Source organism: Mauremys mutica, chromosome 18 (genome assembly GCF_020497125.1).
Source record: "Mauremys mutica isolate MM-2020 ecotype Southern chromosome 18, ASM2049712v1, whole genome shotgun sequence".
NCBI lineage: Eukaryota > Metazoa > Chordata > Testudines > Geoemydidae > Mauremys > Mauremys mutica.
In genome coordinates this window covers 9,449,412-9,474,907 of record NC_059089.1, presented here as the reverse complement: position 1 = coordinate 9,474,907, position 25,496 = coordinate 9,449,412, and the positions used below count along the sequence as shown (strand labels likewise).

The following is a 25,496-nucleotide window of genomic DNA, read 5'->3' as shown; positions in this document are numbered from 1 at the left end:
CTTAAAGTGCACCCCGTTCCCAGGGCTGCTGCTGGGTTTAATCCCAATGTTACCCCCGTCCACACACACGCCTGGCACCGCCCTGGTTTCCCTTTATTGCTGACAATGATTTAATGCAGCTAGAACCGGAGGAGCCAGGCACACGCCAGAGCGCAAATCCCACCGCGTTTTCCATCTCCTGCAGAAAAGGAATCTTTTGTGTCCTTCACCTGGGGTCCCACTTGGGGGCTTTGTCAGGCGTGGGGGGGGGGGGAATGGTCTGAGCCTTCTGTGCCTGGGGTGCCTGGGGTGGATGATGTGGAGGGGGACCCTCAATTGGTGAGCGGGTATGTTTGGTGAATCCTTGTGTGACACCCTCTCGTGCATGTGCACGTGTGTGCTGTTTGCAGGGCACCCTCTCTTGGGTTGTTTGTGCCCAGGGAACATCCCAGTCTCGACAGCAGCAGAGATGGTTTATTCCAAAGCTATTTAGCTGTAGGGACAATCCCCGGAGAGTCATGTCTGGGTCCCGGATGCGAGTTCTGGGCCTGGCAAATCTTGGGTGTGTGACAAGATGAGAGCTGTGGCTGGTGGCCCAGTGTCAGCGCCTCCCTGTGTGCTGCAGGCTGGACAGCAGAGACGAGGGGGCCTCTAGGGCCCCCCATTTCTCATCCCTTTCCACCCCCACTTCCAGGCCCTGTCTGTAGTCTCCCTGCCCCCCTGTCATTGGCCAGTGGGGGTCAGAGAGTAACACAGTGAGTGCGTGTGTGTTAATCTCCAGCAAGCCGCCCGCCCTGGTGGTACCCAGAGCCCCTCACTGCCAGGGGGGTGCCGAACATTCACTGCCTCCACTTTCCCTCTAATCTAACGGTCGTGGGTTCCGGTCCTGGACTAGGGCTTGGGCTCCCTGCAGAGCAGCACCAGGGCAGGCAGCTGGCACAGGTACCAGCCTCTAGATGAGATGTTGCTCCGCTCTGCCAGTGGGTGTCTGGGGAGACAGTTGAGATCCCAGGCACTTTCACTGCAGGCATCAAAGGCCAGGGGGGGTAAAGCCCCTGGGGACCCCTCGGGTAGGCGGAGGCATGAGGTCAGGTCAGTTCTGTATGAGAAATCCAGACTCGAGGGATGATTTCCTGCTCCCTAGGCCTCCGTCAGCGCTGAGTCAGGCCATGGGGATGGCACAGGGCATTACCCAGGACCACATCCTGTCAGGGTGTGGCCATATCAGCGCCCACCAGTACAAGCAGCTCCGGCCTCAGTTTCTCATCCAAAGGGCCACAGTTCCTGGAAGGCAAAAATGACTGAATCCACCCATCTCCCCCAGCCTCGGCGCTTGGAACAAGGCCATATCCCAGCCACATGGGGGGGATGGAGGGGGGAAGCTGGCCAAGGCCAGCACAGAGGGGATCATTCAGTGCAAGAAGGGCTTGGCCTGGTGGAGGTGGCAGTGAGCAGGTCGCTGGTCCCCAAAACGCCCACTCCTGGCCATAGAGGAGGGGAGCTCTGCAGCACCCCCTGGAGATGGGCCATGGAATGGCAGGACAGTGCTGTGGCAGGGAAGCCAGGGGAGTGTGGACGTGCCAGCTGGGCTGGCATCCAGCAATAGCTGCAATCCCAGGACATAGGAGCAGGAACAGCCCACAGACAGTTCAGCCTCCTGACACCTCCCACTGCACCCCCTCCCCAGCACAGGGCTGAGTAATAGAGTCATAGACTATCAGGCTTGGAAGGGACCTCAGGAGGTATCTAGGCCAACCCCCTGCTCAAAGCAGGACCAAGCCCCAGACAGATTTTTGCCCCAGATCCCTAAATGGGCCCCTCAAGGATTGAACTCACAACCCCGGGTTTAGCAGGCCAATGCTCAAACCACTGAGTGGCTCCTGTTCCCCTCTCCCATCAGGGGGGAGGGTCACCTGTTTGCTGTCCCACTTCTTCCCCCCCTCCCCATTTACCTGCTTTTCATGGCTGAGGCCGTGGTGCCAGGGGGTGCAGCTGGCCCTGCCCGCATCTTCCTTCTGGGGCTGTTGGAGAGACAGAGACGCTCAATGCTTTTACTGCCACGGGGATTTGCCCTGAGATCTGGAACTCGCCCTCGGCCAAGCCAGCCTGCTCACGGAGTGCAGAGACCTGGCAGTGTCGGGGAGGACCCAACGTGAGGCAGGGCCCAGCTCTGATGCTCAGGGCCTCTGCACTGTGACTGCAGGTTTCCTTCAGAACAAAGCGTCCCCCCAAGCTGGGCCATAGCCCTGAGAACTGGGAGCTCCAGAGATCTGCAGTGAGGGAGGATGGGAAGGTTGAAGGAGCAGAAAAGGGAAGGCAGCATGGCCTAGTGGCTAGCGGGCTGGACGGGCTCAGGGGACCCAGAGTCTATTGCCAGCTCTGCCACTGACCTGCTGGGTGACCTTGGGCAAGTCACTTCCCCTTTCTGTGCCTTAGTTCCTCTTGCCACCCTTCGTCTCTTGAGGCTGGAAACTCCTTGGGGCCGTGCCCTGAGCTCCGCTGGGCCCTCCAGCAGCTCTGGTACCACCGCAAAGGGAGGTGGTAAAACCAGCTGGGATCACTCTGGAAATGCACAACCCCCCGTCAAGGAGAGGAGACAGGAGAGATCCCTCTTGGCACAGACGGGGGCCCGACAGCGCCCTGGGCTCGGAGACTGTGCTGGGCAGTGCCAGGTGTGCCGTACGACACAGTGTTCCCGGGGTCTCGCTGCACAGGGGAGCACCTCCCGAGAGTCACCACTTACCGTGCGCTTGGGCGAGCAGCTGGTCTCCGAGGAGGGTCCCCTGGAGCGTCTGGCCAGAGAGCCTCCTGCCCATCGCAGGGAGGGGGTTAGCCGGGAAGCTTCGGGGGCCTGCAGGGAATCTGGGCATCAGAGCCCTCCGGGTCCTCTTATGCTCCAGCACACTCGGCCCCTGGCAGCTGCCACGCTGTGGGGCCCGCCGACTGAGCCCTGCCAGCCAATCTGAAAGGCAGAGCAGCGGCAGGCGGGGGTGGCCTCTCCCCGGGGATACGTCTTCCCTTGTCCGTTCAGCGTTAAACCCAGCTCCATTCCCGCGGCCATCCCGCCGCTGAGGGCAGAGAGCTCTGGTGGGTACCACTGCAGGGTGGGGGCTGGCGTTTCCCTTGGGAGATACACCCAGGGGCACAGCTGTCTTCTGAGGACTCCGGTGATGCTCCTCGGCGGGCAGCAGCCGGCTACAGCCTGGGCCAGTCCTGCACAGGGACGAGAGCAGACACAGCAAAGCCCAGTCATTCCGCCAGCCGCTTTGGGGCAGAGCCGCAGCTGAAGTGTCACAGCGTCATTAGCTCGGGGCGGGGGGCAGCGGGCAGAGCCTTGCACCTCAGGGCACCAGTTCAAGGCCTTCGTGTTGTTTGATTTGCAGGCAGTGCCCGGGCGTTAGCAGGCCAGCGAGTGCATGAGCTTCCCCGGAGGCCTCAGCTGGCTGGGTTTGCCCAACACCCAGCCCCACCCACCACTCCAAAGAGAGAGCCCTTGGCACTGGAGCCAGCTCCACAGCTGGGCCCATGCTGGGGGCAGCCGAGAGGCCGGTGCTGCCATGGGGGGAGCTCCTGTTGACTGAGCCAGGGGCTGGGAACGGCATGCTGCAGTCCCGTGCCGAGCGCTGCATCAGCTCCGCTGCAGGGTGTGCAGGGGGCACGGTGGGGCAGGGCGGGGCTGTGATCTCCCTGCCCAAGCAGGGGACGCTAGCGTGGAGCCCTGGGACTGGGACTGGCTCCGGGGCAGGAGTGCAAAACTTTATTGCATGCCTAAGGCTGAGCACAACCTCGCCCTCGGTTCCTAGCTGCCTCCTGGCCCCCCTCCCAGCCCCCCCACGCTGTGTGGCGCTGGCTCCCCTGCAGGCCAGGGAGCTGCCCGGTGAAGGAGGGCAGGGGGCAGCCGCTCGGCGTGGCGGGCACTCACCTTGTTTGTGGCTTTGGCCTCTGCAGCCCCCGGAGCTGTTGGCTCCGAAGTGGAGCCCTGAGCTGCTCCTGCCCCAAGCTCTCCAGGACAGGGGGGTGCCCGTCGCCCGGCCCCTGCTGGCCTGAGGCTGCCTGCCGGGCTTTCCTCGGCTCTAGGGTGCGGCTGAGCTGAAGGGACACGGGCACGGCACTCGGACCGGGTGAGCCCTGCCAAGCCGGGTGCCCGAGAGGGAGGACTGTTGCCAGCTGTTTGAGAGACAAGAAGGAGACACCAGGAAGGCCCCATGGCGGGATATTTGAAAGGGGTTTTACCTCCTGCAATTTCTCTGCCCTGGTGTGGTGCCCAGGGGCTGCTGGGAGTAGCTGGGGCAGGGCCTGTTGGCCCCCCATGGGCCGCAGGGAATCTTTTGCCGCCTGTGATTCCATGTGAGCCCTCCCCCGCATGGCACAGATGTGTCTGACTGACCTCTCTCAGTGGGCTGCCCCTCATTAGCAACGTGCACAGCCCCACGCCGTCCCGCCGGGCTGGGCTCGCTCGGGAACCAGCGTCCCCAGCTACAGCAGCCTGGGATGCGGGAGCCCATTTCCCAGGGGAGGGAGGCACAGAACTCCAGCCCCTCCCTGCATGGCAATGGGGCTGGGGGGAGGAGTTCTTTCGGTGCCACTCGCTGTCAGCTAATGTCACTAGTGCTCTTGTGGCTTTTCCCTAGGCCACCTGCACAGACACTCGCACCCACACCCACAGGGATGCGCACACCACTCGCCTGTATACACACATTGTACACACACACAGGGATACACCCACATGCATGGAGACCACTCACCTGTATACACACATTGTACACACACACACAGGGATACACCCACATGCATGCAGACCACTCACCTGTATACACACATTGTACACACACAGGGATACACCCACATGCATGCAGACCACTCACCTGTATGCACACATTGTACGCACAGGGACGCACATGCAGGCGCATGTACGCAGTGTTACACTGAGAGGTCCTGGTGACTACATAGATCACAAACCTCTTGGAGACTGGGGGTGACGCACCCGTCAGTTAACATAACATAATATAACTAAGCTGACCAGAAGCCCCCCACCTAAGAGAACAGGGGGATGCGCCCCTGCCCAGGAGTTTGGCTGGGGGAGGGGAGAGGGAGGGAAGGCTGAACACCCAGGAACTGAGAAGAGGCAGAAGAGAGAGGGGGCAGAGGCTAGGAGGAGGAAGGCCCGGCAGCAGCTGGTAAGCACAGGGTGACCCGGAGAAAGCGAGAGAGAGCGAGAGCTTTAGGGTCTGGTGGCTAAAGCGGCTGCCTAAGAACCTGCTCCTTTTGCTCTGGGATCCTCCTGTGTCTGCAGAAGTAGGGCCCTGTGCCTTCCTTGGCACCGCTCCTCAGCGAAATACCCGCCTGGCACCCCGGGAACAGCCCCGGCCCCCACACCTTGACTGGCTGCTTGGGCTGGAAAAGGGGCAATGCTGTCCATGCCTGCACAGTGAAGAGCACGCACACACACACTCACACGCACACATGCACGCACACGCACACACACGATGCCCCCTGCACCGGCACAGATATTGCCGGTACCTCTGGGAAGAGCGTTTTGCTCGGTGTCCCAGGTCTGACTGAGCTGTTCTCCCGGCTGGGCCGAAGTGCACTTTGCCTGGGGAGGCTCTTTGGGTCAGACGCCTGCTGCCTGGGAAGTGGGGCAGCCTGGTGAGAAGGGAAGCACAAGGGAGGGGTGGTTGGTGCATCGAGTGGGGGTTTCTGTTCACCCTGTTTACACACCGGCACTAGGAAAGGTCTCACTCCGCTCCCTGGCACTGGGGGATTCAGCAGTGACCCCACAGCAGTCACCGGAGCAGAGTGGCGTCTCGCCCCAGGGGCTGAGCATGCCCTGGTTTCCCTGGGACCCGAATCCTGCCTGGCCGTGTGCTCGTGGCTCTCAGCAAGGCCTGGCTGAACTGGGCCTCCGGGAGCTGACTGGCCGGAACGTCCCCCCATGACACGAAGCCGAGCTGCCCCAGGACTCCCGTCTCTGCGCTGGCACCAGCAGGTCTTACACTGTCTGGGCCGAGCTGGTCTTCCTAACTGGGTGTGTCCCTGAACGGGCCCTGGGTCTCGGGACCAGGGCTTTGGAGGGCAGAGCAGAACCCTGGGGATGGTTAATGGAGAAGTGTCAGACACCAGCTGCTCCCCTTCCCCACCGGGCACCTGAGCCAAGCCCCCATGCCTGGTGCTTCCAACGTAGCATCAGGCCTGGGGGTCTCAGGTTCCTGGCCTGACCTGTTCCCACTGTCTGTGTGGGCGGGGAGGGGGGTGCTGCCCGTACCCACCTTGCAGGGGCTGGCAGCTCGCGTCACCTGGCTTGGCTGTCTGGAGCAGGACAAAGGGTCTCTCCTGGGGGAGGAAGCACAGCAGCTCTCTTAGCGCCAGGCCGTGGAACCACCTCAGGTGGGACAGAGACAGCGATGCAACTAACCCCAGGGCAGAGCAAAGGGGGCACAGGTGCTGACGCTCTGCCCTCCAGCCATGGCATGGGGTGAGATCCTCCAGCCATGCTTCGGCGCTGACCCTGGAACTGGCAGCAGGCTCCCGTGGCCTGTGCCCTCGGCAGTGCGCAGGGGTGACGGGATCCCCTCATGTCTCTCGTCTGCCCCATCTCCTCCCCTGGTTCCCACCTGCAGGGCCCCATGGATGAGATCCCAGCCAGAGCGCCTGCAGCAGCTGCTCAGCACCGAGCCGTACCTGGGCGCGGCAGAGGGTTTCACGCTGCTCTCGATCTCCCAGGATTTACTCGCCCTTCCGCTCAGCAGGAGAGGGGCTCTCGGGGTCCTGGCAGGGGAAGGTTTGAGCGACTCCCCTGCGTTGCCTCTGCCCCTTCCTGGCTCCTGAGGGATTTCCGGAGTCTCGCTGGGCGCTGAGGCTGTGGCAGGCTGCCCGCTCCCCGGGGAGGGGTAATGGCATCTAGGGGAGCAGGCAACGCACAAGAAGTGCTTTAAATCCAGACTCAGGGAACGGTTCTCGCTCCAGCCAGACCAACCGCTGGAAAGGTGTGGGCGCAGCGTGGCTGCCGGGCAAGCCGAATTTGAGTATAGGAGAGAGGGCAGCGGGAGTGGCACAAAGGGAGTGGCACCGCGTGATGCGGGTGTCACTGTGGAGGCTGCAGTGAACATGGCCGGGTTAGGGCCGGGTCTGACACAGGCAGGGGCAGTGTCATAGTGGTAGCGCTGAGTAGGGCAGAGGGTGTGGAGGTGGTGGTGGCGGCTATGCCAAGAGAGGTTGTCATAACTATAAAGGGAAGGGAACAGCCCTCCTGTGTACAATACTATAAAATCCCTCATGGCCAGAGACACTGAAATCCTTTTACCTGTAAAGGGTTAAGAAGCTCAGGAAACCTGGCTGACACCTGACCCAAAGGGCCAATAAGGGGACAAGATACTTTCAAATCTTGGTGGGGGGAAGGCTTTTGTTTGTGCTCTTTGTTTTGGGGGTTGTTCGCTCTTGGGACTAAGAGGGATCAGACATCAATCCAGGCTCTCCAAATCTTTCTGAACCAGTCTCTCATATTTCAAACTTGTAAGTAACAGCCAGGCAAGGCGTGTTAGTTTTATTTTTGTTTTCTCAACTTGTAAATGTTCCTTTTTGCTGAGAGGATTTTACCTCTGTTTGCTGTAACTTTGAACCTAAGGCTAGAGGGAGTTCCTCTGGGCTATATGAATCTGATTACCCTGTAAAGTATTTTCCATCCTGATTTTACAGAGATGATTTTTACCTTTCTTTCTTTAATTAAAAGCCTTATTTTTAAGAACCTGATTGATTTTTCCTTGTTTGAAGATCCAAGGGGATTGGATCTGGACTCACCAGGAATTGGTGGGGAAAAGGAGGGGGGATGGTTAAATTCCCCTTGTGTTACGATCCAAGGGGTTGGATCGGTGTTCACCAGGAACTTGGTGAAAAAGTCTCTCAAGGCTACCCAGGGAGGGGAAGATTTTGGGAGGAAAGGGGGTATTCCAGACTGAGGTATCTGGATGGTGGCAGCGAAACCAGATCTAAGCTGGTAGTTAAGCTTAGAAGTGTTTATGCAGGTCCCCACATCTGTACCCTAAAGTTCAGAGTGGGGAGGAAACTTGACAGAGGGAAAAGGGCACCAGGGTGGTGGTGGGTCTGGCCAAGGCAGGGATGTTTTCGGGGCGGTGGCATTGGGGACAACGGGGGCCTGCCCCAGGGGCACCGGGTGGCCACGAGAGCGAGATCTCACCTGCTGACATCGCTGTACTCATCCCTGGGCGTGCGTTTGGTGACTGGCCGGCTGACGCAGCGCCCCGCGCTGGTGAGGGCGCTGACGGTGCAGGTGTACGCCGTGTTGGCCCTGAGCCTGCGAGCCAGGTAGGAGCGCGCCGTGCCCAGGTACACCACCTCCCCATTCAGGCACAGCTCATAGTTAAAGAAGCGTCCCAGCGGCGCTTTGGGCACATCCCACCTCACAAAGATCTCGCTGCGCCCCAGCACCACGAGGGTTAACCTCTCCGGGGCGCGGCCCCTCAGGGACATGGTCTTGGTGAGCAGGGTGGCCTTCTCTCCCTGGGCGTTGCTGGTGCACGCGCAGACGCTGAGCCGGTAGCTCGCGGAAGGAGCCAAGCCTCCCACGACACAGCTGAGTTCTGGGGTGGAGCCCACCAGGGCCTCCTCCCTGTACACGGTGTAGTGTTTGATGGGGCCGTTGGGCTCGGCCGGAGGGGCCCAGCTCAGTTTTAACTGGGTGGCCTTGCGAGCTGTCACATGGAAGTCCAAGGGGCAACTGGGCACCGGCTCTTCTCTGGGCAGCACCGTAGCATCGCTGCACGGCCCCCGGTCGCCCCTCGCCTCAAGGCAGAGCTGAAAGCGGTATTCCTGGCGTGGCACGCCCCCTGCAAAGGCATAGCTGAGCGCTGGCCCTCGGTACAGCAGGGCACCCCCCTCGTAGAGCCTGCAGACACAGCGGGAGATACCAGAACCACTCAGCAGAGGAGAACGTGGTGTCTTCTCAGGTCAGTCAAGGCTAGACCCAGAGACATGCTAGGCCTGCGGACAGAGGGGCAGCTTCTGCTCTCAGCCCCACCGGTCAGGGGTGGCTCTATGGCCTTCAGAGAGTTACTCTGGATTTACACCCATGTGACCAAGAGCCAGATCTGGCGCAAAGAGTCAGTCCTATATGGCAGCGGGCCGCAATCAACGGGAGTGGACAGTGACACGGCAGGGGCATGGTTCTGGTCTGACTGGCATGGGTGTAAATCAGGAGTAACTCTGCTGGGGTCACTGAGAGGAGAACCAGGCGTTCAGTGTAAATGGGTTGTAACACTAGTGCAGGAGGCACTTCCACCAATCCGACACCCCACTGGAGACCATGGAGTCTGGAGGTCACATTCCGCTTGCAGTTGCATAACCCAAGTGTGACATTACACTCCATAGTCTTTATGAAAGTACGCTTATGATATGGATATGACATAACTGAGATACACTTTATGTAAGATGGCTCATGTAAGAGATCATTGGAAAGGTTATGATTTACTGAATGCAATTATCCAATTTGTATGCAGTATCCTTTCTGTATCTAAAGTTAGGAATATGTAACATTTACAAGTGGGTGTGTATTAGGAAGACACCCACCAGATGACTGGCCATCAGATTTGATGAGCCACCGGGAAGAAACAACAAGAATGAAGATACTAATCTCTCTGCCTGTTGGGAGGTGTCCTGGGACGTAACTGTGACACTACTAGATCAGGTGGTCTTGTCACCTGATACTGAACATTATTTTGGACTTCTTGTAACTTTCCACTGAAAAGGAAGGGGGGTCAAGTTTGGGAAACAAAAGATTCCTGCCTTGTGTAAATCTAATTTAAGGGTGGGGAGGAAGGCAAAGGAGACTCTCCCCCATCGCCTACCCAAGGAGGAGGGCTGCTGAAAGTGTTTGGAGGAACAAAGGAACTAACCTGAAGGGAAGGGCAGGGGAGAGTCCAGACTGAGACGGAAGAAATAGCTGGAACTGCGAGTTACAGAAACTCTGCATCCTGCCTAATTCAACATTTAGGGGGAGAAATTACATTCTGCAACTTGTTTCTTTAGTGAATCAAGCTTAGTTTGCGTGTTTTGATTTATTTGCTTAGTAATCTGCTTTGTTCTGTTTGTTATCTCTTATACTCACTTCAAATCTACTCTTTCTAGTTAAAAAATTTGTTTTTTGTTTATTCTGAAACCCATTTTGTTCAATTCATAACGGGGGTGGGCGGGTAAGAGGCAGTGCATACCTTCCTCCACATTGAGGGAGGAGGCGGATTGGGTCTGCACTCCAAGGGAGGTGGGCACCTGAGTGCTGGGGCAAGTCCCTTAAGCTGATTCTTCCCAGAGCTGATCTTAGTGTCTGCGTCATTCTGCAGCTGGGGGTGGTCCTGCCTGTGCTTAAGAGCCTGGCTCAGCAAGACAGGTTAAAGGGGACCCAGGCTGGCAGAACAGGAGGGCTCAGTGGTATCTCAGCATATCAGCTGGCATCTTAAAGGGGGGGAACAAGTCACACCAAGCATCACTCCACTGAAGTCTTACTAGTGTAAACCCAATGGAAGCTCCAGATCAGGCCCATAGATCCAGGAGATTGAGTTACCCTAGATCTACAGACCCACACGTGACAACAGAACTCGTCTCTAGGTGTTGTGTAGAGGACAGCCCTAGGGTCATGGTGAGCCAGGCAGGCTTCCCTCCTTCCCATTACACTTTATATCCCTGCACCCAAGGTCAAAGTCGCCCCGCTCTGCTCAGTGCATTCCTAGCAGATGCTGGACTCTCATGCTATCACCTGTAATTGACCTCAAGGCTGCTCTGAGGCCTGAAACTTTCCCAGGCCACCTGGATGGAACCAGAATCCAGAACCTTGGCGTCCGGGGGCAGGGGTTTCGGGAGGCGCTGGAGCTTGGCCAGGGTGCCGGTCACTTCCTCTAGCAGCTCTTGTCCTACTGTCTCTGAGGCAGCCACTTCCTGTGGAGAGAAAATGCTGCCTTCACTGATGTGGCCAGTACCTTGCACCAGCGTGGACAGTAACGCACAAGTAGAGCTGGACACAAAATGGGGGGTTTCCAGAGAATTTTTTTTTTCAGCAGAAATTTCAATACCAAAATATTTTGATTTGGAAATGATGCAGCATTGCCTCATGGGAGTTGTCCTTCAGGAGTCTTATGCTTCCATTCTCTACAGCCGGAGCTCATTGATCAGACTACATCACCCATGATGCAACAAGGTCCCCTACTTGGAAGGGGGGTGAGGCATTATGGGAGTCCCTTGCTGAGGTGCATCATGAGAGATGCAGTGCAGGCAGGGAGCCCAGCCCATTGAGGAGAATAGAAATGTGAGGTAACTGAACTACAATTCCCATGAGGCCTCATGACCATGTTTCCAAATAAAAATATTTTAGGTTTCTTGATAAAAAAATCAGAATTCTCCTAGAAAAGGAGACACTTCTTATGAGACAATTTTGTTTAGTAGAAAACCCAATTTTCTGTCAAAAAAGAGTTTTGATGGAAAATGTTTGACCAGCCCTTCCCCCACAAACGTCCTGGACTTGACTGAAGAAATAGAGCTCGGAGGGGGGGGTCAAGGGGACTGTCGGCTGGCATGGGGGAGGGGCAGGATCATTTGTGTTTGGACAGCACCTAGCACATTCGGGATACTCTGGAAAACAAGGGATTCATATTAAGAATTGTTTGATGACACAGTGGGACAGATTCTGAACTTGGTAAATCTGAAGTGACTCCGGGGGCTTGATCCTTATCTCTGTTTTCCCGGTGTAAATCTGGAGTAACTCCAGCCAAATCAATATAGTGACAGTGCTGAGATCTCAGACTGGTGCTCTTGATTTTACCCCAGGATCGCTGAGATCAGAATGTGACCCAGCCTGAGCCGCTGCCCCCGGTCGGATGGTGACAGTGTACCTGCAGGAGGAGTTCCAGCTCTGGGTGCTCTCTTAGCGTCATCACCCCCTGGGGCTGGCTGGCGAGCACACGCACGGTCCTGGAAAACATGAATGGCGGCTGTTATGGGTCATGTCCAGCGGGGGGTGGGGGCTGCCCCCATAGATCGGGGGGACAAGCGAAGAGAGAGGGCTTAGCTATGGGCCGAGCCATAGAATAAACCAGAACACAACTGTGCAATGGAGAAGGACCGTTCGCCCCGCGCCCACGGGTCACTCAGGGAGCGCTGCAGGCTCCAGTGGATGAAATGGGAGCTCACAGAAGAGATGGGGAGTGAGGCCTGAGTGATGCTCCCATCCACCAGCTGGATTCCAGCCTCCCAAATGCCTGGGCCATGGTGCACTGAAATCAGCTCCCATGACCTTGCTGTGTGAGTCTTGTGTCATGGGCTCCCACTGGCTGTTGTGTGTGAGCTCTGCACCAGGCACTCCCGGTGCCCTGTTGTGAGCTCTGTGCCAGGCACTCCCCGTGCCTCTTGTGAGCTCTGTGCCAGGCACTCCCCGTGCCTCTTGTGAACTCTGTGCCCTGTGCTCCCGGGTGCCCTGTTGTGAGCTCTGTGCCATGTGCTCCCCGGTGCCCTGTTGTGAGCTCTGCACCAGGCACTCCCAGTGCCCTGTTGTGAGCTCTGTGCCAGGCACTCCCCGTGCCTCTTGTGAGTTCTGTACCAGGTACTCCCCATGCCTCCTGTGAGCTCTGTGCCAGGCACTCCCAGTGCCTGTTGTGAGCTCTGAGCCCTGTGCTCCCCAGTGCCCTGTTGTGAGCTCTGAGCCCTGTGCTCCCCAGTGCCCTGTTGTGAGCTCTGTGCCCTGTGCTCCCCGGTGCCATGTTGTGAGCTCTGTGCCAGGCATTGCCAGTGCCCATTGTGAGCTCTGTGCCAGGTGCTCCCCGTGCCTCTTGTCAGCTCTGTGCCAGGCACTCCCAGTGCCTGTTGTGAGCTCTGTGCCAGGCACTGCCGGTGCCCTGTTGTGAGTTCTGTGCCAGGCATTCTCCGTGCCTCTTGTGAGCTCTGTGCCAGGTGCTCCCCATGCCTCTTGTGAGCTCTGTGCCAGGCGCTCCCTGTGCCTGTTGTGAGCTCTGTGCCCTGTGCTCCCCGGTGCCCTGTTGTGAGCTCTGTGCCATGTGCTCCCTGGTGCCCTGTTGTGAGCTCTGTGCCAGGCACTCCTGGTGCCCTGTTGTGAGCTCTGTGCCAGGCACTCCGGGTGCCCTGTTGTAAGCAATGTGCCAGGCACTCCCGGTACCCTGTTGTGAGCTCTGTGCCAGGCACTCCCGGTGCCCTGTTGTGAGCTCTGTGTCCGGCACTCCCGGTGCCCTGTTGTGAGCTCTGTGCCACAGCTCTGTACCGCCCCTGCCATTTCTACGGGATGATTCAGACGTCCCTCCACCCTGCTCTCCCGGGCTCCCCTTACAGCGTGAGGGGAAGCGTCACCCACATGGCAGCAAACCAGGAGGACTCCTGCTCCTCGGCGCGAAGCAGGCGGCACAGCGTATCCAGAGCCCAGGGGAAGGCAGGGCTCTGCAGCACGTGGTCATGCCCCTCCTTGTTGGCAGCCAGGCAGCTGAGAGCAAAGCAGGCGTTCCGGCTCCCTCCTGCCTCCGCGCGGCCCATCATGGACACCAGGCCATGGATCTGAAAAGGAAACGCCTCCCTTGGTGCCTGGTCCTGGAGCAGCGGCTGCTGGGGGCAGCGCCAGCCTCCTCCCACAGCTGCGCCTGTGTTGGGTCCCAGTGGTTGTCCAGCTGGATAGCGCAAGAACGGCTTGACGCTGTGCCACGCCATGGCTGGCTGCCTCCTCGTCTCCTAATGTGCCCGGGGGGCTGGGCCGGGCCGGGGTGGAGCAGTGCCCAGAGCAAACCCAGGCTGCCACTGAAAACGAGTGTTGGGGAAAGGTGCTGTCTGCTTGTGCCCAGAGCAGGCACAGCATGGGCAGCTGCAGGGCAACCCACCCCCCTGCTGCTCTGCTGCTGTGCCCAACCTGACCGGGCCGAAAGGGGGGCGCGAGCTAGCCCCACGCAGTCCAGCCGGAGACTGCCAGCCAGCGAAGCGGGTTTGGGGGTGGAAACACCTCTCCACTTCCCCCCACCCAACACATGGCAAAGGGCCAGGGCCTGCTGGGAACCACTACAGACCTGGGGGCTTCCCAGCAGTTTAGAGGGGAGCGGCTCCCATTCCCAGACCCCTGGGCTGTGCCCTGCAGGCAGGAACCTGGAACCGATCTGTGTGCTGCTCTCACAGGACAAAGGCCACAGCACGGACACGGGGCCTGTGCCCCTAGTTTCAGGATAAGTGGCACCCGCGCCATCCCCTGCTGAGTGTGTGTGAGCTGGAAACGCCCTACGCAGAGCCACTGGGGAAACTCTCCCAAATCTCCTGTTGTACAGACCGAGTTGTCCAGCGGTTAGAACAGGGGCTGGGCGTCCTGAGCTCTGACCCTGACTCTCTGGGAGACCTTGGGTGCAGCACTCCCCTGCTCTGTGCCTCAGTTTCCCCAGCTGTAAACCGGGGCTAATGATACTGCCCCCCATCACCAGGAGTTGTGGGGCTAATGAATGCCTGTGAAGTGCTCTGAAATCCTCCAGGGAAGGGCACTAGGGACGAGCAGGGGTTATTGCTACACTGGCTGCAGAGGAGCCTGGTGCTGCTGGGGGAGCCAAGTCTGGTGCACGGCTGGGGCTGTGGATTTGGGAGGGACACAGAATGCCCTGTTACTCTCTGGGGGCCCCTTCTGGCTGATTTAAGGAGCCGCACTGAAGGGCTGCAGAGGGGAGGATCCCTGGACTCCAAGTCCACCCCCTGCTTCTGCTAGGGCTGCCAACTTTCTAATTGCATAAAACCAAACACCCCAAGGCCCCGCCCCTTCCCTGAGGCCCCGCCCCATCACCCGCCCCTTCTCTGAGGCCCCACCCCTGCTCGCTCCATCCCTCCTCCCTCCATCCCTCGCTCTCCCTCATCCTCACTCACTTTCACTGGGCTGGGACAGGGGGTTGGGGTTTGGGGAGATGTGAGGGCTCCAGCTGGGGGTGCAGGCTCTGGGCTAGGGCAGGAGGTTGGGGTGTGGGGAGATGTGAGGGCTCTGGCTGGGGGCTCTGGGGTGGGGTCGGGGATGAGGGGTTTGGGGTGCAGGAGGGGGCTCAGGGCTGGGGCAGGAGGTTGGGGTGTGGGGAGATGTGAGGGCTCTGGCTTGGGGGTGTGGGATGAGGGTTTTGGGGTGCAGGAGGGGGCTCAGGGCTGGGGCAGGAGGTTGGGGTGTGGGGAGATGTGAGGGCTGCAGCTGGGGGTGCAGGCTCTGGGCTGGGGCAGGAGGTTGGGGTGTGGGGAGATGTGAGGGCTCTGGCTGGGGGCTCTGGGGTGGGGTCGGGGATGAGGGGTTTGGGGTGCAGGAGGGGGCTCAGGGCTGGGGCAGGAGGTTGGGGTGTGGGGAGATGTGAGGGCTCTGGCTGTGGGCTCTGGGGGTTTGGGATGAGGGGTTTGGGGTGCAGGAGGGGGCTCAGGGCTGGGGCAGGAGGTTGGGGTGTGGGGAGATGTGAGGGCTCTGGCTGGGGGCTCTGGGGGTTTGGGATGAGGGGTTTGGGGTGCAGGAGGGGGCTCAGGGCTGGGGCAGGAGGTTGGGGTGTGGGGAGATGTGAGGGCTGCAGCTGGGGGTGCAGGCTCTGGGCTGGGGCAGGAGGTTGGGGTGTGGGGAGATGTGAGGGCTCTGGCTGGGGGCTCTGAGGTGGGGTCGTGGATGAGGGTTTTGGGGTGCAGGAGGGGGCTCAGGGCTGGGGCAGGAGGTTGGGGTGTTGGGGGCTGCAGGATGTGGGCTCCGGCAGGGGGCTGAGGTGCAAGAGGGGACTCCGGGCTGGGACAGGGTTTGGGGAGCAGGGTCCCAGTGGCGCTTACCGTGGCTCCCAGGAAGTGGCAGCCAGGTCCCTGCAGCCCCATGGGCGGACAGGGAGGCTCCATGCGCTGACCTCATGCCCGCAGGCACCACCTCCGCAGCTCCCATTGGTCACAGTTCCTGGCCAGTGGGAGCTGCGGAGCCGGCACTAGGGGCAGGGGCAGCATGGGGAGTCTCCGTGGCCGTCCATGTGCCTAGGGGCTGCAAGGACCTGGCGGCCAGTTCTGGGAGCCGCTCAGACCTAGGGCAGGCAAGGAGCCTGCCTGGGCCCTGGGCCCCCGCTGCGCTGCCGACCGGACTCTTAACGGCCGAACGGCGCCGCCAGGGGCCCTTTTCGACCGGGTGTTCCAGTCGAAAACCAGACGCCTGGCAACCCTGGTCCTGCTCTTCCCTGCGAGATCCTGGGCCACTGCTGCGAACAGCACAGGTGGCTGCTATAGATGTGACTGACAGATGTCAATCATGCCACTTGGTCCTGTGGTGGCATCTCTGTGTTGTTTCTACCATGGACAGGGCTTGTGGCCTGCTCCTGGCCCCACAGCATTCTAGACAATCTCCCCCACCCCCGATGCTGGGGGAGCAGGTCTCGCCCCCATGGCTTGCCCCCTCACCTGCCTCTCCTCTTACCATGCTGGAGACTTCAGGGAGGACAAAGAGCTGCCGCAGGCCGAGGTCCGTATCACACAGGCGCCCCAGCGTGAAGGCAGCGTTCATGCTGCAGCCTGGAATCCCAATAGGAAGAGACTCATCAGGGGCCAGATGGCTCTCATGCAGCACCCAGGATCACGGGGGGCGGAGGGGGGGGGGAACAGGAAGGAAAGACAGAGGGGATGTGAAGGATGGGGGCTGGACAGTTCTGCTCTGCATGGTTGGGGGTCCCCTACAGGTTGCCTGGTGGAGAACTGGCTGCTTATGCCACTGGTGATGGGGGTGTGGCCATTTTTCAGGCTGCAGAAGCCTGCAGAGCTGTGCTGCTGACTCACCCTGGCAGCCAGAGCAGGTCAGTCTCATTAACTCTACAAACACCAGGAAGAAGCTTGGTCTGAGGTTCTCTGTTTGTTAGTACAGCCCTTCCTAGAGAGTTGATATACTTAAGAATAGAGGCAAACTGCAGGGAGGGGGCTGAAGTTTAGGACAATTCCCTATTGCGTGTGTGTCGTGTTTAGGAAAAGGGCTTGGGGACCCTGCCCATTCACTAGGAGAATCATCCTAAAAGCTCATTTGTATGGTTAAAATTCATACCCTGATCAAAACTGCACTCTCCCACTGAGCCAGCTGACTGCAGCTTTGTCTCTCTGGAGGGGCATATTTCTCCATTTTCTACCATGTTAGACCTCCCAGCCTCAGGACTCATATCACAATCACCAGCCCTCCAGCCAAAGCCCAGGATGGAGAATGACAAAAGGCAACATATTCAACATGCAGATGAGAAAATGTTTTTCAACAACACAACGTAAAATGGCCCAGTGGAACTGGCTGCTGCAGGATATTACTGCACCAGAGAGTCCCATGAGGGTCAGACACTTATAGGACTAAGGACGGAATCTTCAGCAACATTAGCTAGGACAAAATCAACCAGGACTCGCAACCCTCATGCTTCAGCACACAAGCTGATTGTCAGGCAGGGTCAGGAAGGGATTTTCCTCCCCTGGTGCAGTACATCTTAGGAAGTTGGGGGCATGTCCCGCGGTCTATACACCCCATGCTGGTTCAGCGGCCAAGGGTGTTGGAGCAACTGCCTGACAGAGCTGATTGGCTGCCCCATGGCTGCTATGAGGATCAAAGGGCTGCAGGGCCAGTGCAGAGAGAGGAGTGCTCCAGCAGGGGTGGCGAGAAGCTGCCAGACAAACCCATGCTCCAAAGAGGCCAGACGAGAGGCTGGGGAAGCCCACAGAGGAGGAGAGGTGGGAGCTAGCTCCAGGAGCAGCAAGGGGGTGAGCAGGGTGGGTCTGGCTATTCCAAACACAGGCCCTGAGTGGGAATCCAGTGGAGTGGCTGGACCTGGGTTCCCCTACCTACTCCAGCCAGGGGCTTTTGGAGAAAGTCTTAAACCTAGGTGACCTTGGGCTGATTAGCCCTGCGAGAGCCAAGGAACTTCCGACTCCCTGCCGTCCTGAAGGGGACAGAGACTACTGAGGACCTGCCCAAGTCATAACAAGGACTTGCCAAACACCAAATCAGGGGTGGTGACAGGGACAAAGCCAGGCTGGTGTAGCGCCCCCTCTCACCACAAGGGGGTGCTAACAGACAAAGGCCCCCATATTACAGGGGGTTGTTGTAACAGGGGGATTTTACCACTTCCCCCTTCAGCATGGACCAAACCCCGCTGTCAGGGGCAGGGCAACCAGCCAGGGCTGCTCCCGAAGATACTTCCTAGGCTCTGGAATTCACTTCCCGCCCAGGTCTCAGTCAGGTGCAGGGTGGACCCGCTGCTCCTCCAGCCCCAGCCACTTCTCACTCCTCCCCTTCGAAATCCCTGGACCCAGGATGGGGAAATGTTGCCATGGGGCAACTGCTTTCTGCTTCTGCATGGGCAGGGACCAACCCCTGCAGAGAGGGGTGCACCTGAGCCTGGAATGAGCAGCTCAGACTTCTGGTTTGTGGCTGTCTTGGGCGTTTTGAGGAGGTGGAGCCTTTAAAACCTATTCTGGAAAACTGTATCTCAGCCAGGCAGATCCCCGAGACCCCATGACAGACAGACCCTCGGATAGTTCTATGGAGAGGTGGTGACAGAGAGAACGAGAGATCTCCTCCTCGTCTGTAGATTGTCCCATTTCCTTCCCCTGCTGTGGCCCATCCATACAATCTGTTATGTTCTCATTGATCCTTTCACCACCCCCTTTCTGGTCCCCCATGCGCCCTCCCTATCTCCACCCCAGGCACAGAGCCCTGGCTCATCCCAACCCACCTGCTTCCTCCGCCTTCAGGGAAGCGATCAGCTGTCTCAGGAGGCGCTGGGAGTGGGGGTGGCCCAGCAGTTTCACGCAGCCCTCCTGGGAGCCGGCGATTCGGGCCAGCACCAGGGCAGCGTTGCTTGCCGTGCCTTCGTCAGCCGAGCCTAGCAGCGCCAGGAGCTTCTCAACAATCTCGTCAGCTTTCGGGGCTTGGAGCAGCCATTGCCGGCTGGGACCTGTTTCCGCCTTGGGGAGAAAATGGGTGAAAAGATGGGAATCAGGGGAATACCTGCTAGCCAGAAATGGAAGGCTGGGGTGTGCGCACTCAGGAGGGGGAGAGGTTATCTGGGGCACAGCCTCCCCTTCCCTGCTGCAGCTGTCATAGCCTAGTGGATCTAGCACTAGGCTAGGACTTGAGTGACCTAGGTTCTCATCCCAACTCTGCTGCAAACTGTGACCTAGGACAAGTCACATCCTTGAGCTGTGCCTCAGTTTCCCCTCATGTACAACAGAGGAGAGTGATCCTGACCTCCTGTGGAAAACACTGCGGTTCTCATTTGTAGATCTCAAAGTGCAAGAGCTGGGTATGGTGAAAGCAGGAGGGAAGTGAATCCTGTGCACAGGGTAACCAGATGCCCTGATTTTTATAGGGACAGTCCTGATTTTGGGGTCTTTTTCTAATATAGGCTCCTCTTACCCCCCATCCCCATCCTGATTTTTCACATTTGCTGTCTGGTCACCCTACCTGTGCACCAGGCTGTACGACTGCCCCTCAGGGCTCTCCCTCTCTGAGTGCTGAGGTGCTGCCCCTGCTCTGTCTGAGGCCACAAGCTCAACGCACCCTGGAGCTCAGGCTGCTCTACGAGCCAGGGGTGGGATTGCAAAACCCAGCCTTGTGCCCTGCAGGCTGGTGCAGCCCATGTCCCAGAGGGAGCTGGCAGAGGCTGGCACAGGTGAGGCCTTAGCCAGGCCAGTGGCTCTGGAAGGAGGGGCTGCCTGTGCTGAGCTCAGCCAGCTGAATCCCTGAATGGGCTTGGCAGGGGATTGCGAATGGACGGGAGCCTCATGCACTAGGACCCTCCAAGGAGGGATTCCTCCTACACAAACCTTGGAGCCGTCTGGGATGCCAGCCCCATGCCAGGCTACTGCCTAGGGCAAGAGCGTTCCTTACCAGGGAGCCCAGGGTACCTGCCGCGTTCATCACAGCCTCTGGGTCGTCCCAGGTCAGCATGGTGCTCAGGCTATCCAGGAGCCCCTCGGAGCCCGAGCCTGCCCGTGCCACCAGGCGTGCCGCCCCGCTCGCATTCTCGGCGATGGTGCCCAGGATGTAGACGACGTTGCTGCACAGCCTGGTCCAGGAGAGAGCCAGTCAGGTCTTGGGGCTGTTTCATGTCCCACCCGCCAGGCAGAGAGCCAGGGGTGCTGCTAGCCCGGAGCAGAGTGCTGGCAATGAGACCCTTGCACCAACGGCTCCTTGTGGAACCGTGCAAGGGCCGGGGACACCCTGGCCTGTCGTTGCAAGATGCAGCCTGCCCCAAGCGCAGTGATTCACGTTTGCAGGTTTGGGTTTTATTTGAACTGGTTGTAGGCTTGGTAGCAAATTGGCCTAATATTTTAGGAACGTGGGTGCATGTTATACCGCGTTCAACCGAACTCAGCCCCACTGGAGCCCTGCGCTGCCAGCGGCACTGGGGGCGTTAGGCCCCAGCAGCGCCCTCCAGCTACAGTTCCCAGCGTCCCCGAAGTGGTAAATCCGGGGTATTGTGGGTGCATTTCTCAGCTGGGCCTTGGGGTGAGGCAGAAGCCCTAGCGACGCCATGGCACCAGGTTCCTAGGGAGGGCAGGGGTGGGGCGGGAACTGGAGTGAAACTGAGCAATGCAGCTCGAAATCAGGGTGGAGAGAGAAGGGCAGTTAGGGCTTGATCCTGCAGGGTCCCCTGGGCAGTGCTGAGCATCTGCAATTCCCAATCACTTCGGCAGGAGTGGGGCGTTGGCAGGACGCGCTGAGCGACCGGCTGATGCTGGTTGCTGTGGTGTAGGGCAGGGAAACCCAGCCTGGAGGGTGGCTCAGGGCTGAGTGCCTGGCTCCCCCGCACTGAGTTACAGCCGTTACCATGGCGGGCTCCTGAACTTTGCACCTTCTGCAGCAGGCTGATGGGTTCCTGAAACTACAGGAAAGAGGTGCCAGGGCTCCAGCAAGAACAATACCGTTCCTAGCCCGAAGTGGCATCCTCCACACAGCCTGCCCTCGCATGCGCCGTACAGACGAGCTCACGCCTTGCATGCGAGCGTAGAACTGCCTGCCTTACGAAATGCCACTGACAGCAGTGGTGCCAGGGCAGTGTGCCACCATGAAAAGAGGTGCCAGGCCCTGCACCTGACTGAGACCTGGGAAGCTTGTTACCCTCACGCAGTGACTCCTAGCCGGGAAGGCAGGAGGGGGACAAGAAGCCATTTAGAACCGTATGCCCATCCCCTGAAGGATCCCAGCTGGCAGGAGTCTGCAGATTGTATAAGCTATAGGACGGCCCGTCCAAACAGGCTGGAGGAAGGAGACAGGCAGTGACCTAGGGCAGGGAAAGAGGAAGAGCAATGAATGAAGTTTCAGTACCTGGTACCATTTCTGGACCCTCCTGGGGAGGCAGGGACAGCTTACTTAGACTGGCCGCTCTGTGGGGCAGAGCCTGTGTTCTATCTGCGTACAGCGCCTAGCACCGTGGGGTCCTGATCCATGAGTGGGGGGGCCTAGTGCTACCGCAATACCAACACTGTACATAAGTAATACTAAGCACTGGAGACCAGGAGAAAGACCCACGCCTGGGAGAGCGGGGCACCTTCTTGGGGGGCGGGGTCTGTGGAGGTTTGGTGTAAATTCTTACCAGGTGCCTACCGTGCACTCCTGCAGCATGGCAGTGCCCCGGTGCAGTGGGTGCCCCGCTCTGCAGGCACAGCCGCCTCTGGGCACCCACCCGGGCAGGGTCCGTGGGCTTGTCTGCACTACGGGGCTACAGCGGCACAGCTCCCAGAGACCTAGCTGCGTCGATGCCGGCGGTCAAGTCGGCATAGCGACGGCGCCCAGGAGTGAGTGACAGGCCGGTACTGTGCAGCGTGATGGACTGGCCCGTTGGGGAGGACAGTCCCCTTCCACTGGAAAGACACACACGAGCCGGACTCCTTGTTCGTTACACCCCAGCAGCGCACTCAGAGCAGGGATGGGGAGGACGCTGCTCCGGGATGAATAATGCCCAGAATCGCACGGGGATTTTAGCCTCAAAACAGTTTGATTTTTTGCATGACTAAAACCCACCTGGGGCCAAGTTGAGCCCTGTTGCAAGCGGGTGTAACCCACACTGTCTTCAGGGGGGCTGCCCCTGCTTACGCCAGGGCTGCACTGGAGCCGGCGATGGGTTAGAAAGTAGCTGTTTCGTCGCTGCCTAAGCCACCGGGTACATGGGGACCCCAGCTGGGCTGCTGCCCCACGTGGTACCTGGGTGCGCTGCGAGCGCCCAATGGGATACGGCCCCGCTGCACTCCAGCTCCCACACAGGCTGCTGCAGGGGCAGGCACTGAGGTCAGAGGTCATTAGCCTCTGTGCCAGCATGGTGCCCAGCGTTCCCACGCCTCCAGCCTGGAGTCACCATTCTTCCTGTCCTGCGGCTGGCCTGGCCTCCGCTGAAATGGCCGGCAGCAGCCTCCAGGAAGGTTAAGGCCCCTAGGTGTAATGCCGCTACCCGACTGTCAGTGACCAGCCGTGGGGAGAGGGAGCTGTGAGCGTTTCCAGCCCGGCTGGGAAGAACAGAGCAGCCCCAAAGCCCAGGGAGAATCCAGCTAGTGCAGAGCCAGGCGCGGAGGGTGCCAGGCACGGAGGGTGCCAGCCGGCACAGGCAGCTGTGCCAAACAACTGAGCAGCAGGGCTCAAGGGAGACGAGGGTTCGGCAGCTGTCTGGGGCTTTGCCATCACAACTGCACAGAGACTGAAACACAGGTCAGGCCGTGGCTCCGAGAGGCCCAGCCCCCACCAGCTGGCTGGGGTCTGATCCCCGCTCGGGTTGAATGGCAGCGTCACACCCTGGAGCAGAGCCTGCCAAGCTCCGAGCCTGTTTGCTTCCTTTGTAGCTGTGCACCGGGTGTAACAGCCTAAACGGGGCTGTACGCTGCCCTCCGAATGGGAGCCATTTATCTTCCCAGGGCCTGTTAAGGGGGTTGGTCACAACCCTGCAAGAGCAAACAGCAGAGCGGGAGGCGCCCAGTGTGCAGTCTCTGTGGGACACAGGGTCTGGGGATTAGAGCGCAGGAGCGTGGGGCCCAGATCCTAGGCTTCGGGGGGAAACTTTCCCTTGACTCCTATGGGCTTTGGCTGGGGTGCTCAACGCTTAGGCTTGACTGTGCTCAGTGAACAGGGCGGCTGCTCAATGTCCTTTTTAACCGCTAACCCACCCCCCCGTGTCTTCCACTGCACATCCTCTGTCCCGCCCAGTGCAAGTACCAACATGCTCTCCACACACTGGCGGGTATGTGGGTTTACTCTAGATTTACACTCCAGTAACTACATATATGTCTATGGCGAGCCAGTCCCCTGCCTTATTCACTATGGACCCCATGCTGCCGGTAAGGATGGTTAGTGTTTTCTTCTTACAGCCCCAGCTGCTGGAGTCATGTGAGTAGGTGAGACTGGCAACTGTCATGTGGGGAAAAGAAGTCTCTTAGTGGTTGCAGAGCAGAGCTGGAAAACGTAGCAAACCCCAGCAGGCCAATAAACAGAGTCCAACTGTATTATCTTTAAAGTCCCCTGGATTTAAAGCAATCTCATGAGCTGAATGAGGCAAAGAGCCTGTCGAAAATGGTATAGGCCCATCTGGTTAAAGACTGAACTGGAATGTAGACACAGTAAGGGCAGAGTTAAGGTCACCAGGACAAACTGATCTTCAGCATTTCCTGATGTTTTAGCATTTCACTCTGCCCTTTTAACATCCCTTTATGGACTTTTTGTGGGTGGAATGTTCCTGTTTTATTTTTTAAAGGAAAATGATAAAACAGTGAATTCCCATCACATGCTGCAGAGAATCATAGAACCATAGGGTTAGAAGGGACTGCAAGGGTCAGCTAATCTAAACCCACAGAACTGAAGACCACTGTGTCCTGCCTCAGATGGTCCCTCGGTCAGGGCATCTGAACTGCCCTGCCTCAGTCAATGCATCTATTCAGGGACCACATGGAATGAGGCCGGGTGGATCTAGCTGTGCTAGGCTAGGAGGGTCCAGACTGGGTCCATCTCTCGTTAGAAGCAGCCGCCATAGAAGTGGACGGTGTGTGCGAGCAGGGGAGTCACAGAAAAGCACACTGTGTCACATGGGTATCCCCACTACGCCCTACATGGGGAATAGTCCCCCACTCACTCACTCACCTCACTTTGGGAGCAGCCAGGAGTCTACACAGAGCCCCCAGATACTCTTCGCACTCAGCGGCTCCCAAGAGACCCTCCAGCATGCCTTCTTTGTCCTTGTGCAGCTCAGCCACTAGGCCCTGCACGGCCTGCAGCACCTGCTGCGGGTCTGGGGAAAGCAGCAGGGGGAAGGAGCTGCACATTTCAGCGGCGTCCTCAGCAGGAACAAGATCAGGAGCAAACTTCCCAAGAAGCCAGGATCTATGGGAGCCACCAGAGATGTCGAGTCAGGCAGCTGCAAAGCTTCATCCAGGCAGGTGGCTGAAAGGACAGAACTGCTACCAGGAACTCCAGTGATCTTCCTCCTTGGAAAACACATGGGAGCAAACTGGACCTGGACAGTGGTCACTTCCAGCTCCTTTCTTCTGCATTTCTTCCAGATCTCTCTCCAGCTCATTGACGTTTCATTATCCCATCCTGGCTGCAGCCAGGTGCCCACAAAAGTGCTGCCTGGGTCTCAGATTACCAGTGTAGCTAGATGATTGCATGAGGGCGTGTAGATATACAGACCATGAAGGGAGCAAAACCCACACTCAGGAACTCACTGCAGTCTTCAAAGGAAAGGATAACGCTGCCCTGGCACCTCCCGTTGGGTAGGAAACACCAAGCGGAGGTTCAGCAATCCCAGAGCCGCTTGCCTCCAGGTCTGTTCTTTCCCCTGCCCCTTCTCCCAGCTGTTTCTCTCTGTAGCACTAGGTGGGTCAGGAAGCAGCAGCCACAGAGTCACAGCCAGGAAAGAGAAAGTGCAAACCCAGGAGTTTGCATCTTGTGAAGTTTTCCCGAGCGCCTTGCCTGTTCCTTTCTCCTTTCAGCCTGGCTCCCTGCACCCAATGCCCCAGGTACACATCTCAGGACTGCCAGCATTCCGGGGCAGAGGGACCTTTCAGATCACAGAAGATTGATGTCCCATGCCGCCAATCAAAGGGAAGCCCTGTCTGGGGAGGGAAGGCCCTTAGCTACTCCAGTTAGTTACGGTAGTTGTCAGTTGCTTTGTTGTCATGCCATATTTAAAGGGGAACACCCCTGTAACAATAAGCACAAAAACACTGTAAACCAACTCTCGCCTGCCGATGGAAATATACATTAAGGAAATAATGGACAGAGAGGAATCCAATATTTCCTGCTATAAAAGCCAACATTCCCACTGAAAGCAGGAAAGAATTTTCCATCACTGACAAAGAGACAGCGAACAAAGGCCCCAGTCCTGCAGTCGGAGCCACACATCCCATGCAGGGTCAGGGCGTAAATGATTTTGTCCCGTGGGCCTGCTGTCAGATGCGTCTGTTGCCCTGTGCAGGCGATGTAGTGCTTGCTGGGGAGAAGGCAGAGAACAGCAGGCCGCTTCCCTTTTGAATGAGAATCTCTCATTCAG

General features: G+C 58.6%; 1 protein-coding gene across 3 annotated transcripts; it reads right to left on the bottom strand.

The window, feature by feature from the left end:
- Positions 1–385: 385 nt before the first annotated feature.
- Positions 386–25,215, bottom strand: LOC123352712. 3 transcript variants are annotated; one of them, XM_044993189.1, is made up of 14 exons: positions 24,086–25,215; positions 19,853–20,030; positions 18,696–18,927; positions 16,415–16,509; positions 13,343–13,539; positions 11,874–11,952; positions 10,745–10,923; positions 8,174–8,881; positions 6,661–6,879; positions 6,249–6,312; positions 3,902–4,146; positions 2,723–3,192; positions 1,932–2,000; positions 386–1,263 (listed from the first exon to the last, which is right to left on the bottom strand). In XM_044993189.1, the coding sequence occupies exons 1-13, from the start codon at positions 24,265–24,267 to the stop codon at positions 1,939–1,941; spliced, it is 2,910 nt and encodes a 969-aa protein (XP_044849124.1). In that variant the 5' UTR covers positions 24,268–25,215; the 3' UTR covers positions 386–1,263; positions 1,932–1,938. The 3 variants fall into 3 exon arrangements, 2 of the variants coding, with proteins under 2 accessions (XP_044849124.1, XP_044849126.1); XR_006574260.1 differs by lacking the exons at positions 386–1,263; positions 1,932–2,000; positions 2,723–3,192 and having other exon boundaries at positions 4,023–4,146; positions 5,500–6,312; XM_044993191.1 differs by lacking the exons at positions 386–1,263; positions 1,932–2,000; positions 2,723–3,192; positions 6,249–6,312; positions 6,661–6,879 and having other exon boundaries at positions 3,915–4,146.
- Between the last annotated feature and the right edge of the window lie 281 nt (positions 25,216–25,496).